At 38.5% G+C, this 19,444-nt stretch overlaps 1 protein-coding gene across 3 annotated transcripts in view; it reads left to right on the top strand.

Annotated features, from left to right (window-relative positions):
* Positions 1-19,444, top strand: part of ZDHHC21 (zDHHC palmitoyltransferase 21) — a 53,907-nt gene that overhangs the window by 24,292 nt on the left and 10,171 nt on the right. For all 3 annotated transcript variants that reach the window (XM_074994912.1, XM_074994911.1, XM_074994910.1), the window contains exon 6: positions 8,208-8,324. In XM_074994912.1, coding sequence (XP_074851013.1) covers positions 8,208-8,324 — 117 coding nt within the window. The remainder of the gene's footprint in view (positions 1-8,207; positions 8,325-19,444) is intronic.

Here is a 19,444-nt window from a genome sequence, read left to right as displayed (position 1 = left end):
GATATAAGAAATCAAACCAAACTGGATTTCACTTCAGTTTATTAAGTTGGGCAGTAGTTGGGAAGTAGTTTAATGAGCCGCCTACTTGAATAGAAATAAGAAATTTCAGTTTATGATATCACCAATCAGTTTATGTAGCATATTTTGCTCTTCATAACCTGAATGGTGTTTAAATGATAAAATGAAATTATTGCTTCTGTTTGTCCAGTAGGAGGAGTACTATTACTGTTAAAATGGAAGATAACTGAATGTAGGAAAGAAATGAATGTTGACTTTATGCATGACCTTTTCAGGAAGCATCACGTAATTCAAATAAGACAGCAATCAAATTCCTCAGCTAGCTCTGATGATTTGCAAAAGATACAAAGCTCTGATCTTCCTAGATTTGTATCATTTTTAATTTATCCAATTTAATATGTCCATGATCTCTAGGAAAGAGTTCAACCTCAAACATAACAAGACGAGAGGAATGGAAATCAGTCTTCTCAGTAAATACTTTCCAGGTTAACTTGTAGTAGAGAAAGATATTTCGTCCTAAAAATCTCTCCTGCTGTTACTTCTCATTTTCTTTCCTCCATTCTACCTCTTGCAGTGTTTAGTGGTGCTCGAATACAGTGTGGTAGCAGTGTAGTAGAGGAAAAATGGAAGACATTGTTTAAATACAATACAAATATTTTTAGAAGTAAAAGACAAGATTCAGGAACCACATGTATGAGAAGGAGCATAGTTTTGTGGTAAGAAGGCAGTAGTGGGGATTTAGAAACCTGCATTCTATTCCCAGGTGTTTACTACTGACTTTCAGTATGATTTTAAGCAACTCTTGGTTGTCCAGATGAAGACTTACATGTAGCAAGCGGCATTGTAAATCTCCAGCGTGCTAGGATGCCACACAACTAGAGGCCATGTAGATCTTGATACCATGAACTAAATGTTTCCTAGTGCTCTTTGATTTACTCCCTTGGAAACAAGAGTAGTGCCAGTGAGCACTACGGATTTTTTTGCCCATGGTAAGATGGCTCTATGTGGCCAGTTAGTGTGTGACCTATTAGTGAGCTGTAGATGTCCACCTCAGTTTTCTGTGCATTAACACTCCATCAGAAAAGCCCTCAGTGTGACCTAGTGAATAGAATAGTGGTTCTATTCCTGACTGCCACTGGCCAGCTTGAGTGACTTGGGTAAGTCACTTCACCTCTTTGCATCTCGGTTTTGTCATCTGTAAAATGTGAATGATACTGGCATCTTTTGCAAAGTGCCTTGAGATCCTATCTGACATAACTAGGCTTCAGTTTTCCCCATCTATAAAAAGGACATGAAATTACCCCACACAAAATGGATACCAAGGAAATACTTAAATAAAAATCCCTTGAACAGGACAAATAACATATTTACTTCTGTTAATTGTTTATGCTAAGATGATGCCATACTAATTTGGAAAATGAGGTGTTAAATTCTGCCCTGAGTATTCTAGGAAAGTGATTGTTTAGGGTCATAAATAGAATTTTCCAGATGTCAGGGTTCTGAACCCTCTCCCTAATTTTTAACAGTGAGCGCTACATAGGAGTCCTGAATAACCTACGAAAGAAAATAAAATATGCTGTAATAGAAAATAGTGTTGGGAAATTATATGTTGAAAGAATGATGTCTGATTAAAAATAAAACAGGTATATTTAGGCTAAGAATGACAAATAACATTAATCTTTTGGAAGCTTTTCTTTTTTTTTCTGTTAGTGATATCTAGTTTATTTATCTGACTGTCTATGGTTTTGTTCTCTATTCTATCCTATCTTCTGCTATCCAGGTTATTATATTGAGCTGATCACCCTGGTTTCTGAGAGACTTCCAGAATTGAAAATAAACAAGCAGACTAAGTGTCATGTGAGGTTTCCTCTCCATCCCTCCCCCAGAGGGAAAAGTCATGTGTATGTGTTTTACTTTTTTGTTGGCAAGTTAATTTTTATATATATTATGTATTAGCAGGAAAGTGAGATCGATTTTTATTGTACATTTGACAGGCTTGTTCTCATTCTAAATACCCATGTGAGTGACTCTCTGAGCTTTGGCCAATCCTCCCAAAATTTCTATCTCCCACACATAATATTGAAAGTACAATTGGAGTTGTTAAGGGTATCCATGACCCCCAAAGGACAAGGCTTAACATTTTTAGGAGTCCTTAACCTAGGGCATGTGAAGCCTTGAAAACAAGGACCTAAATTTGTCAATGGCAGTGGCCAAATAAGGGTGCAGACAAGAATTAAAAATCTTTTGGCTATGTGGATGCAATTTGATTGAACATTTTGCTCTGAAAAGCTATCTCCTAGAGGCAGCTTGCCTTGGCAACAGCTGCATTGAACTGTTAACAGCTTTTCCACCTTTGTCTAGGTTTACCAGGCCTGCCTTTTTCTAAGACCTGATCAGTGCTATACAGTCACCAACTGCATTTAGCAACCATCAGACTAAGTGACAGAGCATAGGCCTCATTACAAATCCAAAGCTGATGCTGACTTTGCACAAAAGAGGCATTAGCCCAACACTTGACCTGTGCCAGTTGGAAGCACTATTTACCTGATCCAACACCATTTCATTTTTTTCACTGGAGAGGGGAGTCTGATCTGCGGTGCTGGGCCAGCTTCAAGTTGTAATTGTAAAAATCATAAACAAACCATCCTGCTTGTAATCTTAAAGCTTGTCTCCACTACTAATACATTGATTCCCCACAGGTTGATTTTGTGGGTCTAGAACCAACTGCAGACTGTTTTCCTGTTGACTCTGATACTCCACCAGAATGAAAAACTTAAGATAAGTTGAAAGGAGAGTTTCTCCCATTGACCCAGTGTGGTGTAGACACCTCAGTAAGTTGGCCTAAGCTATGTTATTCACTTTGCTGGAGTTGGGTAACTTGGGTCAATTTAAGCCCATAGTGTAGACCTGGTCTGAGTGTGGTGATCTGTAGGAAGACCATGAAGAAAACAGCCATGCTAACCAGATTTTTCAAGGAGGCATGCCTGGCATTATGGACCTCTTACTTTTTTCAGAGCCATCATCTACGAGGATGGGATGCTGTTTTCTAGCCAATCAGAAAATATGATAGAATTTAGTTGCTGCAGATGCAGTTAGGTCAGACTCCAATTTTAAGCCATGGAGTCAAAAAGCACAACTAACCTTCAGAATGTCTTCATAGTTTGTAGACAACACTGGGGTAGTCAGCCTTTGTGTGTATATGTCAACCTTCATAATCCATCTTTCTACTGTTTAACTTCATCTTGCCCAGATGCTGGATTATTTGGAAGATAATGAAGATATAGTAGGTTGTGAATGACAGTATTGTGTTCAGTGGATATTTTGCCAGTTGAAATCTTACAATCTCCTAATACCTTCATGTAAATATTAAGTAGGTCAAAGGTGGTATTGGAGTTCTGAGATTCACAGGAAAGGAGTTTGATAGCAGTACAGTTGCCAGTCATTAACTCTGGACACAACACTTGAGGAAGGAGTGTGTGCGTTTTCCTGAACTGGTCCTGACACTCTAAGGTGGGATACAAGTGTTCTCTAGTTGATTGCACTTAATGCTGCATAGAAGTCCTAGAATATGAATAATAAGCTTGGGTGTAACAGAGGCATAGTCTTTGTTTTTGTTTCTGTTTTGAATCACAGTTTCAAATCTGGATGAGAAGGATCTAGTTATTGTCTTTGCACAGATGTTTGGAATCAGGTTTTTGCTAGCTTTGCAACAAGCTTTTACTTTTGCAAGTCTTCTTCCGTATATCTGGGACTTCCTTGTACGGAGCATGGGCTGAACTGTGGAAAAGAACTGGCCATAGCTTTGGAATTGTGTGTCATGTCTGACTAGCCTTGTTCCTCAGGCTCAAGGAGACTTTCCGGATGTGAATAACAAGAAGTCTTGTGTCACCTTATAGACTTCTTGTAGTTTCCAGATGCGGATGATCATGGGGGGGTGCGGGGGAGAGCAAACTATTTTCCAGTGAATGGTGCTTGGTTCTGCTGTGGATTTCAACCACCATTGTTTGAAGCAGTTCATCAGTTAACTGGTTATTTTCAGAATGTCTTTGGCAACTGCTATTAAGGTAGAGAATGAAGATGTCTTGGCCTATAATTTGCTTTTAGCATACTGTCAAACTATTCCAGACCAAGTTTCTTGCCATTCCTTCCTATTTTTGCACAAGGAATCCAAGAACCATAGGAATCTGTGTGTGTGTGAATGCCACTTTGTAAATGCATGCTGCCTGTGTAGACGGGGGCCTTTGGAAAGGAGCTCCTGATTTCAGAAGCCCCTTCTTTCCAAAGCCAAATGGGAAAAGGGGCTTTTGAAATCAAGGGGTCCTTTCAAAAGGCCCCCATCTACATGGGTAGCATGCATTTAGAAAGCGGCACTTTTGACTCATGTGGTTGCCGTTATGCTAATGAGGCACTGTGTATTCATGGTGGCGCCTCATTAACATCTTCCAAAATCCCTTATTAACACGCCCCCCTGAAAGGAGAGGGCTAGTGTAGACACAGCCAGTGTTAGCTAAAATGTGATAAGAGCATACTTTTTTCTCTACTGAAAGCAAAGACCTATGTTACGCCATGGAAAAAGCTAGATTCTTCCCAACCTTCCTCCCCTCCTACTTCTTCTACCAAAGAGAAAAAGGAAGGTGTCTGCTACAGAGAAGAGGGAATTATCACTATTAGGTTCTTTTTACCAGTAACCACTGTTCAAGAGATGTAATCAAGGTCTATCTGGATGCTGTTTAACTGATAGAAACTGGTTTGGCGCCTTGAATGTGCAAAGAGCGCCATATCTCTTCACAGACCCCACCTAGATCTGCTAACATGGAACCCTTTGCAAATCTTGTTAACAGTAAAGACCCGAAAGGCCCCAGTCTACACGGGTGGCATATGTTTTAAAAGCGGCACTTTCAAATTGTGCAGCCACTATTATGCTAATGAGGCACTGCATATTCATGTTGGTGCCTCATTAGCATCTTCCGAAATCCCTCATTAACATGCCCCATCCAAAAGGAGAGTGCCAGTGTAAATATGGTCACAGAGTAATTAGTATCAGTATTAAAAGGGTATTTTAACACTTTAACAATTTGAGGTGCTAACACATGAAATTGCAAACTGCCTTGTCTTAATTAGGATTGTAATCACATTAGATAAGCACATCTTAAGAACGTGCATTTTTCCTATTGGTCATGAGGCGTCATGGGGCATCTTCACAGGGGCTCTGAAGAGGTAGAAGAGTCCCTTTGCTAGGGATCCAACCCAGGCCTAGTAGTCTACACAGCACTGAAGCAGCCCTGCAGCCCAAGCTGCCTGGCATGGGCCAGCTTCTGGCTTTTCTTCACTGTGTAGACATGCTCTGCAGAGAGAGTGAGGAACAGGTCAGCCTGTGATTTGGAGGCAGCTGTAAGGAGCCTATGAGTGAGAAAGGAAGGAGTAAGAAGCCTATGATCTAGCGAGGGAGGTGGAATAGGGTGCTGGTGGGCAGGGAAGTTTAAAACACAGAATGGTAGTCATATGGGGCTTATTCAACAAACAGCATATGAAATGAGGAGTTCCTCTAGACAGAAAGTAGGAGTGTAAGGAACAAAGTGGAGGCAGTTGACAGCTTATTTTCATTAGTAGTGGGGCAATGGTAGAAGTTACCTCAAGAGAGGAGCTGTTGGCAGAGAGGGACTATACAACAGAGAGGTAATTTTGTGTATGTGGAATTTAGAAATATTTTTCATGCGTGTGTAACTTCCAGCCTCAGACTACCATTTAGTTTGTGATCTTGTCACCACTGTTTGATACTAATGCAACACAAATAATAGCAATGACAAAAAATTCTAGTTCTTACTCTCACAAACAGTACTGAAATTATAGTACTGAGTTATAAACCCTGGAAGAACATGTCTCTGATCTGTCAGCATTGGGAAATAAACTGGAAATTATGTTTTAGCTTGTTTTTAAAACACCTATTTTAATATATGATTTACATTAGCAATTGGGAAACTTTGATTTAAATAATTCAGTTTTTGTGTTTTATACTTTTTAATTATTTCCTAAAGAAAGATTGATGTTTAGTGGTTGTATAACTATTGAAATATGTAGCTTGCAACTAAAGATAACCTTTACACTAAATTTGATGGTTCTTTTTTCTAAACAGGATACGCTTTACCTATATGCATTTATTTAAGCAGTTATATTCTTACCATATGTTTATTCAGATTGCTACTATTTACATTTTTATTATGTTAGAAAATAATGGGAATGACGTTTCAAATTTACTAGATTAATGGTTTACTTTTGATTTATGTCAAGGCATATTTGGATGGAAATCAGTGGAAAATGTACCAAAACAGCATTTTAAAACTGTTAAACAAAACTTCCTTAAACATTATAGCTACATAAGACAAAGGTGAGTTTTACAGTTGTTTCAACCAGTGCTTTTTCTGTGATGGTACATCCCAGTACAGCGTACCGTTACATTTTTTCAAAGTAGGCCGGGAACTGGTGCTCCCACAGGCCCCGCAGCAGCAAGGGGACAGGAGCCGGAGCCCTCGCCAGCCCCACAGCAGCATGGGGAGCTTGGAGCCAGCTCCCACTGCCCCACTAGCACACCCTGCTGCAGGAACCCGGGGCAGGTGGGGATGAACGAGAGAAGAGAGAGAGGCAAGGAGCATACGTCTCTTTTTTTTTTTTTTAAACAAAGAAGCACTGGTTTCTAGTCGCCATGTCCTTCAATAGTATAGAACTAATGGAACTCGTACCGTGGTTTTATTCACAGATTGGAAAAGGAAAACAGTCCTTGCTGCTTTTTGAGCTCCCAGGCAGTTTCAGTTTCCCAGCTTTGAATTAGAGCTTGCCTATGGTTGGAATGTTATAGAGGCACTGCTGTAGCCCCTCTGTGTAGACACTGCCTGTGCTGATATGGCAATCTCTCATCTGCATGGATAATCCATTACTCTGGGGTTGAAGAAAGAATTTTTCCATCAATGTAAAAATATTTGTTCTGGGGTTGGTGGGGGTGCTTTTATACCACTGAGCAATGCAACTGCCTCAGCCTAACTTTTTAACATACACCAGGACTTAGTCATTGAACTGAACAAGTTGAATAAACTGAACGAAAATGTTCTCTCTATACCTGCAGCTACTGTTTTCAAAAGCTGGTTTAACACCTCAACAAACTTTGGTTCCAATCACATAGCCAGTTTAGAGGTTGGACTTTAAACTTTCACAGCAAATATGTATTTCTTAAATATTAGTTTTATTTAATTTATATTATTTTTAAAGATTACAGATTTTTAAAATTTATATCAAAAGCCAATTTAATTTTAATTACTTTTTGATTTATTTTAAATTTATTCACTCCATTTAACTTCATTACGGTCCTTACAAAAAGTTAAATTTCTGGCAAGCCACAACATAAAAGTTTTGAGGTAAAAGGTTGACATTCAACAACAGTAGGTACTGTGACATCAGGATTCATTATTGTTTCATTGTGACAGTTTAAAATGTTATAATTACTTTATATGTTGGTGATAGTTTCGTATAATGATTCATCTTTCCTGAATAGAAGGCCTTAACCACATGTATGCATTGAAGGCATACCTTCGAGGCATATATTCTGTTTAATACATTCATATATGTGCAACAAAAACTACTGGATTAATATACAAGTTCATATTAGGATGTTGGTAGCCTAAGATGAGGATGGTAAGCAGTATTTCAACAAAAACAAGTATTATATATTTTCATTTTACTGCAGAGCCATCTTTAAGTCCACTTCTAAGAGTTACTTTTTAAAAAAGATTATCAAAATAATGACTAGGGAGAAGATACAGAAGTCTTATCGCAGAGAAAGTTAAATGGGATATTTTTCTTGGGAAGACTGTGTATAGAATAGCATGTTGCATACTTTGCTAATGAAAAGTCATGAATAAAATGTCAGGGCTTACTGTACTCTCAAACCTAATTCTTTGATAATCTAGCACACTTTTTTGTATGTCTGAATGTATAATTAGAAAAAATATATTTTATAGGTTTTGGATTTTTAGGATTTTGGCATTGGAAGAAATACCACCAAGATCATATAAATGCATTGCTTTAGTCATAAATGTCACAAATCAGTTCTTATTTAATATTATTGCTTTGTTCAGGAATAATTTTCTTCATGTAATTTTTGAAAACTAAAAAGCCTTTTTCTTTTCCTTTGTTCGTAGGATCTCTTTGTATTTAGACATGAACTTGCCTTGCTAAGAATATCGACCTTCATGGGAATAATAATGTTAAGTGGAATAAGTGGACTCTTTTACACTCAGTTAATGGGTATTTTCACTGTGAGTATTTCAGTGTTTGGGTTTTTTCAGATGGTTTATTGCAAATCAATTATATATTTGTATGCTGTCAGGCAGTAGAGAATAGCTGTAAAATCAGTGGAAAATATATGGACAGGTAGTCAGTGTTCTGTGGGAGAGGAAAGTGCAAAAAATCCCTCAGCTGTCTCTACACTACCTCTTCTTTTTGGAAGGGGTATGTAAGTGCAGAAGTTTGAAAGTGCTAATGAGGTGCTGATATGAATATTCAGCGCCTCATTTGCATAATGACAGCCAGTCGCCATGTTGAAAGTGCTGCTTTTGAAATGTGAAATAGCTGCATAGACTTGTTTTGGGAAGAAGGGTGCTTTTGAAAATGGAGCTTCCTTTTGAAGGAACCCCATCTACTTGGCTATTTTACATTTTAAAAGCAGCACTTTCGATGCAATGAGGGGCTGAATATTCATATCAGGGCCTCATTAACATTTTAGATCGGCTGCATTTACATACCTCTTCCAAAAATGAGAGGTAGTATGGACACAGCCGTTACGTGACCCAAAGCAGAACAGTTTTAGAATAACCTAGTAATAGCAGAAATAGATTCTTAATTTATGTCAGTTCATGAACGGTCTTTTACTTTGGTAAGGGTTTATATAATTAATTGTCTTAAATAGTGTAAGTGTGGCTCTACAATGCAATAAAAATATGTAAATGTATTACCCTTTTTGGAATTGGACTATATTTTTGGCATCAATTTCATTTTAAGGCAGTGAGGCCATGAGTTAATTATACATGCTGGATAGAAGAAGATTTTATTAAATATTTAATAAAAACATATTTTTTAAGTTTTTTGTTAAGTTTGCCAAATTGCAAGTTTCAAGATAAATTAGTTTGATATTTAAGGATCTAGAAAACTAGTTTTAAAAAAAAACAACCTCTGGAAGGAAGCTTTCCAATTGGAATGAGCATGATCACATAAGATCTATTTAAAATAAGAAACCAAGTTTAGTTGCTATAACATGATTATCCTTCTATCAGAACTTAATAGTGGCAGAGGAAATCTTTTAATTCTGGGTCTTTATACATTTCTGAAGTGTTCCCATGCTCAGATAAAGTATCAATAAGTTTGTGTTTGTGTACTTGAGCACATCATTTGAGCCTGTAGAATTTATGTACTGCGAGTGATGTCCTTTTTGACACTCCGCTCTGGGTGTTGGTTCATCCTTGTGCCAACAACCAGAGGCTTTTCATTAGCTGTGCCCTGCTCTGCAGTCAGAAGCTCATGGTGGTGTTGGCCTCTGTTGACTATGTGTGTGGTGCAGCTCCCTCAGTTCCTTCTCTACCATCCTCAGCAGCAGATGGGGCTGCAGCAGTCCCCCTTCTTCCTGTGAAAACAAACCAAACTTTTAGTACTTTCAACCCTTTATTCCCTTTACTTAATGTTATGAGACCCTCTTCATCCCTTTAAAATTTTTGAAAAAAAGGCTATGCGTCCTTGTAGCCTAACTGTCCCCCCACTTCCCTGTCCAAGTCCTCTCTCAACATGCTGGGTTCATCTGGTTTTAAGAAATGTGACACCTGCAAAGAGACTAAGCCAGGGGAGACCTGTTTCCGATGCCTAGGAGAGAGCCATATACCTCAGTAATGCTCTCATTGTAATAACTTGAACACCAGAGCCAGACATGAGAGTGTTGTGGCTGAAGATGATTTCATTGGAAAAACATTGCAGCTGTCAAAGGAGGACTCTTTGAGCCACTGCAAAATGGGGCCAGAGGAAAAAAGCTCTATATTCCTCTTCCAAGAGGAAATGAGCCTCGTCCACGCCAAACTGAGACTCACAATAGAGCCTCCCCAACAGAATCGCTGCCCATGGTGCCAACTTCCAGCGTTAGCGCCAGTGACAAAATGGGCACCCCCAGCACTGCTACAACATGGGCGCTGATAGCACACAAACAAGCAGACTCTAAACTGAGGCATCAGTACTCCGGTATGGCAGTGACAACAATGATGCAGGAACAGGCACTGAGACCAGACTGCATCAATATGCTGCCTCCATCAGCATTGTTGCCTTCAACAGCCATGACACCAACATGAAAGTTGCATTCGGCACCAAACACCAACAACAAAGGAGTACCCAAGTACAGTACGCTGAAACCAACCTCAACACCAACTCAGTTCCTACAACGTAAGGATAATGAGGTTTATTTGGTGCCACAGTTCCCTATTCTTGGTAGTGAGCGCTCACCACCTGCCAGACACAATCAGCCGCCCTTGTCTCCCACACCATCATTTGCCCCCAGCAACAGAGACATATGAGGACAAGACAGCAGGTTATCTTCCCACCACTCACAGCCCACACCAGGGCAGCCACTGTGGGAAATGTCACATGACAAATTTCAGCATGATGCCTCTATGCAACAATGTTACAGGCAGGCATGGCCATACCCTCCACCCCTCCACCCCATGCAAAGGCCACCATGGGACCGATCAACTTTGTACAGACATCACACATCCACGTTGTCTACCCCATAAGGAGAGCCCTCAGATCCACCCCCATCTCTAACCCCAGGCAACACAGAATTGGGGAGGAAAAGGAACCAAACAAGGATGAGGGCGCAGAGCAACCTGAGATGAATGATAGGTGCCCATGACATAATTCATCATCATTGCTGGATGAAGTGGTCATCCCAGACACACCAACTTCTATTGATGATTTGAAACAATTCTAGGATTTCTTTCAGAGGGTCACCATCCACCCAGAGATTGCTCTCCAAGAGGTAGAGGAGAAGCACCATAAGCTCTTGAAAATCCTGGCACTGTCTGTCAGCAGAAAAATAGCCTTTCCTATGGATGAGGCCATCCTGGAACCAGTGGACATGGTACGGCAAACACCGGCAACATCTCCACCTACAAGCAAATGTGCAGATATGAAGTGTTTTGTCCTGGTGAAGGATATGGACTTCTTCTTCTCCCATCCATAACCAAATTCCATTGTGGTTGGAGCAGTGATAGATTACGTCAGTCTCCTGCAAGCCAGATCTACTCAGGATAACGATCACAAACACCTGGTTTATTTGAGCAAAAAGTTTACTCATCTTCCCCCTTGCAGTTGAGTAGTCAGTTACTCTTCTCTGCTGGCAAATTATGATATACCGCATATACCAAGCTCCAAGAGCTCATGGAACATGTGCTGGAGCAAAAGTAACCACAGCTCCAGGCCATTATTCAGGAGAGCCAAACATCTCTTCAAATGGATCTCGACATGTATACATACATGCTACACAATACACAATAACTCACCGCTTCAGATGATAACAGCATATCCATTAGAGTGGTAGCCATATCAACCACATTTCTCAAAGGTGTTCCCCTGCAAGACACATGCAGGGCAACAACATGGTCATCCACGCACAACTTTGTACCACATTATGCAGTTACAAATGGGCTGATGCTATGGCTGCAGAGGGTCACTCCTTTCTCTCCTCTGTGACTCATCTACAACTCCAAAACCCACCGCCTTGAGGGGGTGTGATAGACACTGCTTTTTAGTTATCCGGACTGGATTACCAACAGGGACATCACTCAGTGAAGAAGATGATGAAGTTACCTCATTGAGTATCAAGGGTTCTTTGAGATATCTTCACCTGTAGGTGCTCCACTATCTTCCCTCCTCCCCTCTGCTTTGGAGTTCTGCTTATGGGATTCTGTGGTAGAAAAGGAATGAAGGGAGCTGTGTCATGCACACAATCAGTGGGCACCAGTGACACCATGAGGTGCTTACTGAGCAGCAGGGCACTGCTAATTAAAAGTCTCCGATCACTGGTGTGAAGATGTGCCAACACCCAGGCTGTGCCTACACTAGAAAGTTTTGTAGACAAAACTTGTGAAGCATCTACATAGAAAATGTGTTTTGTTGACAGAAACTGTTGACAAAAAAGCTGCGTAGATACTCCAGGAGGCCCTTTTGTGAACAGAGTGGATCAACAGATCAATCCGCTGTTATGTGTAGACGCAGTCTGTAGCCAGAAGTTTTGTCGGAACATCTCTTCCGACTGTAAATTCTGCAGACAGATGCTTCTAGTGTAGACATAGCCCCAGCCTAGAGCCCCCACAGGGATGCACATCTCAAAGCACCTTGTTACTGCACAAGGGGTCCTCTTTCTGGTAAAGATATACAAGCTGGAAAAAACTTAGACCCAAAAATAAGTTTGCAGAGGGTGTACTTAGAAAAATGTCTTTTTCTTCTGATTCGAATCTCTTTTGATTTCTGTTGGAAAATCAATATGCCAGCAAATATTCATAAATATAAAAAAATCTTCACCATGCTGCATGTGACAGCGCTGAGTACCCATGTAGTCTTTTTACTGTATCTTGTTCTTTCTCACCCAAGTCCACCTTTTCTTCCACCACTGACAGAAATCGGGTTGCAAGCTCTATTGAACAAAGAGTTGGGTGTTCCAATCTGTACTGTGGAGCATCTATCGTGCTATTGGAAAATGCTAAGGAAAAATCAGTATTTGTAAACTGAGGAAATTTGATATGGAATTAGTAAAACACAAACTTACCTTTTAAATGCTATTTTAATAAACTAAGGGTAAAAAAGTCTTCCTAAGAGTTCTGTGGTTAGCAAGAGGGAATCAGTTAGCCAGGGAATTCAGAGGTAAGGCTAAATTTAAAAGAAAGCCAAACATCTGAAAGTATTGAAAAATCACAATTTAAAGCATTTATGCTAAATTAGCATCTGCCCCAGGCCTTTGGAGAATGGTGCAGCAGAACAGGCACCATTCCTGCTCTTTTTCCAATGTCCTGTGCCAGAAATGTAAAGGGTGAGCAGCCTCTTCTCTCTGGTTGCCATCTGGCTCCCAGTCTCTGTTTGATGCTTTCATCAAACCATAATTGGCTCAACTGCAGCTGTATTATTTAAAAGGCCAACTTTTAACCTTAAATTCATATAAACTAAGCTTAGATTCTATCTGCAAATTATGACTATGGATAAGTTCACCAAATTAACATTTTACTCTTCTTTCCTTTTCATTGGAAGGGTTTCTGAAATCAAGTTTACAAAGAAAACTAAATTACAAACTTAAGTAGTTATGACCTGATTCTTAAACCCATCACATCTGCATAACACAGTCTACTAAAAAAAAGTTCAGCCTGCATTATGTAACTTTATAGAAACCAAAGCCAAAAGCCCATGTTGGTTGTGGAGAAGGAACAACGTAAATAAGCTGAAGTGATTGTTAACTTCATTTAAATAAGATTCCACATATCAAAAATAAAATTAAAATAAAATAAAGGCCTCAGTGGATTCCCTTTTGCTTCCTTTGACTTCCATATTGAATAGGCTCATTATTACAAATTATTTTTTCTGACAGCCCTTCAAATTGAACATGAGATCTATAATATAGTGTGATTCTTATGATTACTAGAAATAAATAATCAGGCTCTCAGACTAAATCCCTTCAACTTCATTGTCTTTATTGATTATGCCCACAGTGATTCAGTGCAACTGGATTTTTGTTAATGGGTTTGCACAGGTGTAAGTGATTAGAACTTAATAAACAGACCTGTTAATGTGGTACAAATGGAATATAATTCATAGCTCTTTATAGCTGGCTTTTCAGCTCCAAGTGCAAGTTAAATTAGCATTAGTCCAAGATTGCCAGAACACAGTTCTGACATTGCTCCCTCTTCAGTCATGATAGAAGTACTGGAGATATTTATAGTGAAAGGAATTGTATCTGAATGTTCCTGCACCTCTTGGAGATTTCCATGATCCTGATGGCTTTTGGTTGGCTTGGGCATGAACTATTTCATTCTGTTTTTCTTCTGCTCCAATTTAAAATCGTAAAATTGCTTTCACCTGTTTCATGGGATTTTCTTTCTTGGCTTTTTTTGAACGTTCAGAATTCATGAAATTTGTCTAGATGGCAATGTGCTATAATGTCATCTGTTAAAAAGCATGCAAGCCATTTTAGACTATGCTGTGCATTCTTTTAGTTTCGTGAGACCTTGATGGAGGCAAGAGTTTGAGCTGGACACTAAACGTTGCATAGTATTCTAGAGGGAACACTCGGTACATGTACATGGGATAAAAGCCCAAGGCTTGGCCATGGTCAACTGACTTGGGATTGCAGGTCAGCTGGGCAGCTGGCCTTAATTATTCTGTGTAGATGTTTGGGCTTGAGCTGCAAAAGTATAGTCTCAGAACTTAGGTTCCAGCCCAAGCTCAAGCATCTATGTAGCAATTTTTCAGCTCTGTGCACTCAAGTCAGCTGGTCTAGGCCAGCCACTGTTGTTTTATCCCTGTGTAGACATATGCAGTGAGGACAATGGAGACCCCAAAGGGAGCATTTTCCATAGCATCTATTCCCTTGGATAATTGTTCTGTAGTAAAGTGAAGATCTGATAAACCCCAGGAGTTTCAACAGCTTTCCTACTGCTAGTCATACAAACAGAATGGTAAAGGAACATGTTAGTAATCCATAGCTCAGAGCAGATTCTGTAGGACAAAGGTAAAAGTAAAAGCAATTAGACTTTTCTGTGTGAGTGAATACAGTACCAGAAAAGACCTAGTTTTAGAGAGGTACAAGGAGAGTAACAAGAAGTAAATAGTTAAACAAGTAAATATAGTAATCCCTCAAGTTACGTGGGGGGGGGGTTGCATTGTTGGGCTGGTCAGTTTCCTGGCTCCCAGAGTGGTAGGGAACCAGGAACTAGGGGCAGCCTGGTTTCTGTCTCCTTGCCACTTGCAGGACTGGGGAAACTGATCATCTGACTGAGTAGGGCAGCAACCTTGGTCAGTTTCCTGGCTCCAGATGTTGAAGTGTGGCCAGGAACCAGGGCCAGCCAGGAAACTAACTCTGGCTGCTGCCCTGCTCAGTTTCCTGGCTCTGCAAGCAGAGGAGAGCTGGGAGCTGGACTGCTGCCTGGTTTTCCAGCTCTCAGCTGTCGCCCCTGACAGGAATGGCTGCCACTCTGACAGGAGCAGGAAACGGCTCCTGTCAGGGGTGGCAAGAGTCTGGCTGCTGCCCCTGACAGTGGTTTCCCACACCTATTGGGGCAGCAGTCGTGTTAACCTGAGACATGCGCAACTTGATTGCACATATCTTGAGGGTTTACTGTATAGTATGACTCTGAGTGTTTTGTTTATTTCCTGTACATTGCTATATCACTCACTGTTATTGAACCTGAAGAGAGGAAACAGATCCAGTGCTTTGTGAAGCAGCTTTTTGTACATTTTTAGACTGCACTTGTTACGAATATCAGTTTTTGCACTACCAGTGCTTCTAATTGCACATTCACCTTTACCTGTGACTTTGAACCTTTCATTCAAGACTTCTAAGAGTTACTTTAAATCATGATTTGGCTGATTATTTGAATGTATCATGTACCTCTTTATCATAACTTTTAAACTGAACATGTTATAGTTCTGAGCACTCCGCTAACTTTAGTTAAGGCTGTTACTTTTTGGATGTGTGGGATTTAGCAATGTGCTTTCTTTCTGTCTTTCTTAAAGATAGATATAAAAACCACACACGCAAAAGGAAAATCCCATCTTCCTATGGTTGGTGGAAGGTAACAGGATAATCACTTCTGTAGTGATCCTCTGATGTCATAGTGGGAGGCCAGTAAAAGCGGATTATCTCTGACCCACATAAAATAATTAGAAATTACTTGGACACTTACACATAATGGATCTACTAATCTCATTTCCAAAGTTTAAAAAAAAAAAAAAAAAAAAAAAAAGTCTGTCTCACAACATAACGCTACCAGATGTTTCAATTGAACTGCATCCTTTGTGGAGACTAATCTGAACCCTAATTTTAAAGGATTATCTTTGATTGTTTTTATTTAAAATACTAAATGGGATGTGTTTTCATTTTTCCATATGTTCTTACAAATGATTAATATAGAATTAAAGGATTTTTGTTCAGTTTTTTCAGTGTAGTCTGGCAGTCTCAGGCCTTTCTGTATTGCATAATATATCTGTATTACACAGATGATATGTTGTGTTTTCTATGCTAGCTATTTATTATTTCATTTATATTTCTGTAACATTGAGCTACATATTGGATAGATTACCATAGTTCTGATCAATATTGTGCCATCTTTGCTAAATATTGATGCTTATATTATCATAAATTGAGTGGATTTAGTAATTTGATTAATGCTGCCAGGGTTTCCTGTTAATTAATTCTTTTATATAGTGTACAGTGATATGCCACTATCATTGAACATCAATACTATGTGGATGTGGTAGAGATGTTTTCTCTTTATTTACTCTGGGAAAGGCTGGAAGAGAAAATGTTTTAGCACTTGGTGTTGAGCAGCTTGGTTTGTTGTACATAATGATGCCTTGACCATCCATCTAAACTCTTGTTTCGATTATAAGCATTTCAATGTGATCATTTAGGTGAACTACTGTATTGTGTTACAATGCATTTCCTTTTCATGGCCACGTGGCAAATGTCTTTCAGCACCTGCTTTCTGTTGTTAGTTCTAAACAGGGAATTGTTGGAAATAACTTATAAATGCTTATATATCAGGATTTGACCAGTCTTGACTAACATGTTGGCAAATAATGAAAGATTTGTTTTGTTTTTTATCTTACATTTATGTTCCCTTTTTATTGTGTGTTTTTTGTTTGTTTTAATTCCCCTTACTTAGAGAAATAAAGAAAAAGTTTAATATATCCAAATGAATTATGTGCAATAATCTTGTCCCCTTTGGGGATTTTAGCTTTTATATAAAAGGCTAATATTTTGTTTAACAATGCATGGTAATTAGAAAATTTAAACTGAAAAATATACAACAAATAAAAAAATAAGAAATTTAGATCAGCAACAAAAATCCCAGCCTATTTGTTTTATATATGGTGACCTAAATAATATTCCCTATGATGAAATATGTACACTATACTGCACTTATATAATTAAAACTGTTGCATAAATCTTTCCCCTCTTTGCAATTTTGATCCATTATTTTTTTAATGAACACTACACATTTTCTTCTGCAGTCGGCAATAGACAGATGATATAACTCTGACCTAAAAATGCTATCTTTTGTTTCAACAATTAAGTATCTTACAGTTGCAAATATTTCCAATCATATGTTTAATCGGATAATCTATTAAATGCTGTTTCGATTAGTCAAATAATGAGGGCTTTACCTGTTTTTCAAACACATCAGAAGTGCAATCAAAGGATTGTAAATCCTTGTAATTGAGTTTAGCTAAGCAACAATCAGGACCAGAGTTGGAAATCAGTATTTAAGACAATAGCTTGTACCTGGATTAAAATAGAAATTGACCATAGTATTTTGTGTGTGTGTGTGTGTGTGTGTGTGTGTGTGTGTGTACGTACATGCACACTGGAAAAATAGAAAGTTATTAGAAAATGTATTAAGGTAACACTGTCCATCTGTTTCTCCCTTAGTCTTATTGCTCTGTCTCCCCCTCCTCCCATTTTATGCCTTCTCTATCCTCATCCAACTATAGGTAAAGATACATAAAGCAGTGGAAATTAAACTGTAGAAAGCAATCATTCACAGTCCTTGAATAGGAGTTAGTAGACTAGATCAGCTGATGCCTTTTGCTTTTCTAAGTTATTGTTCTCTTACCTGCTAAACCCTTTGTTGTATTTCTTCCACAAATTTGATCTATATTTGTTTCAGATGCTTAGCATCCTACTATGCCTTTGAACTGTTTTTGTCTTCCAAGTAGTATCAAAAAGTACTTCATTTAAAAATTAGGATTTAAATCATCCAGTCCCTTTTCTGATCTAGCATAATACATAGGGAGTAAATTTGTTTTACACATGCATCTTCACAAATGAAAAATAGCCAGGGCCCACCTATCTCACCAGGTATCGTTTTTGTTTAGCTCAACCTAATCTTTAAAATGAGTAGTAAATATTTTAATTTAAATAAGTAACATATAGGTATTAGTGAATGGAATTTATGGCATTATTTTTGTAAGTATAAATTGCAGTTGTAACAAATTCTGCCAATTAGAATGTTGTAGAAAACATTCTCATGGAAACAAACATAGAAGTTAAAATAATCCTTCGCTAAGCTATTTGGATTTTTGTATCTCAGATACTTAGATGCTTTTCTGAAAAGAGGAGTAAATAAAACTGAAACATTAAAATAAGCAACCTTAATAAAGCACAGCATGGCCTCTTAGAAAGCTCAGGATTTTTATTAGGATATTTATTTTTCTATCAAATCTATATATCAGATCATTTAGCTATCAGCTTTTTTGTGAGAAAGAGTAGTCAGGGTTGCTTTGTTCTAAACCATGGTCTCTAAACGTTCCTTGGAGTAATGAGGAATAAAGGAAATGATAAATTTCATAGTGTCATGTAATTATGCACATATCTGCTTCTAAAATACCACAAACTTGGAAATAGATTGGATAATTGCTCTTGATCTTTTCATATTATCCTCTCTCCAATTATCAGGAGTTCTCAAAATTGTTTTCAGATGATTTCTTTTCATCACGCCATTTTTAGGTATCTGACAAATTGGGCAGGAAATACAAAATCTGCCAAAAAATCTGCTTAGCCATATTCATTAAGGCATTGAGGAGAATAGAATTATTTCCCCAGAGGTAGCATAATGTAACTTTCTTTTTCATCTCTCTCACACAGAAATCTTTAATCAAAGACCGATAGGGGAAAATAGAACAACTAAACTGAACCTAGATTATCCACATAATAGCTAGGCTAGGTTTACAAAATAAACAAAAACAAAAATACTACACCCTAATCACGTACAATCACATCAAAAATCTAGATTAAAAAGAACTTTTTAAAAGTTTGTCTGAAGTAAAATGAGACTCAAACTAATAACCTATATACAGTATGGCCAGTCATGTTGTCTCAGTAAACAGTAAAGAGAAACATTAATTTTTTAAAAATAGCATTTCTTATGAAATGGTGGTATTTGATACTTCACAAGGCTCACCTGTCATTTCCATTTGCACAGTGAAAGGATGGTAGACAGATGAAAAAAGAAAAAAAAGACTGATGTTTTGTTCAAGTATTTATGTGCAGCAATGTGCTCTCTTGTATTCTGAGATAACAGCTATGGTTACAAGTTCAGAAAGGCCACTAAGGTTTTTTCCTCTTTCTTCTTAATTG

This window comes from Carettochelys insculpta, chromosome 5, assembly GCF_033958435.1.
Source record: "Carettochelys insculpta isolate YL-2023 chromosome 5, ASM3395843v1, whole genome shotgun sequence".
NCBI classification, from domain to species: domain Eukaryota; kingdom Metazoa; phylum Chordata; order Testudines; family Carettochelyidae; genus Carettochelys; species Carettochelys insculpta.
Note: the sequence above shows the minus strand (reverse complement) of the source record. Positions and strands in the feature narration are given on the sequence as shown.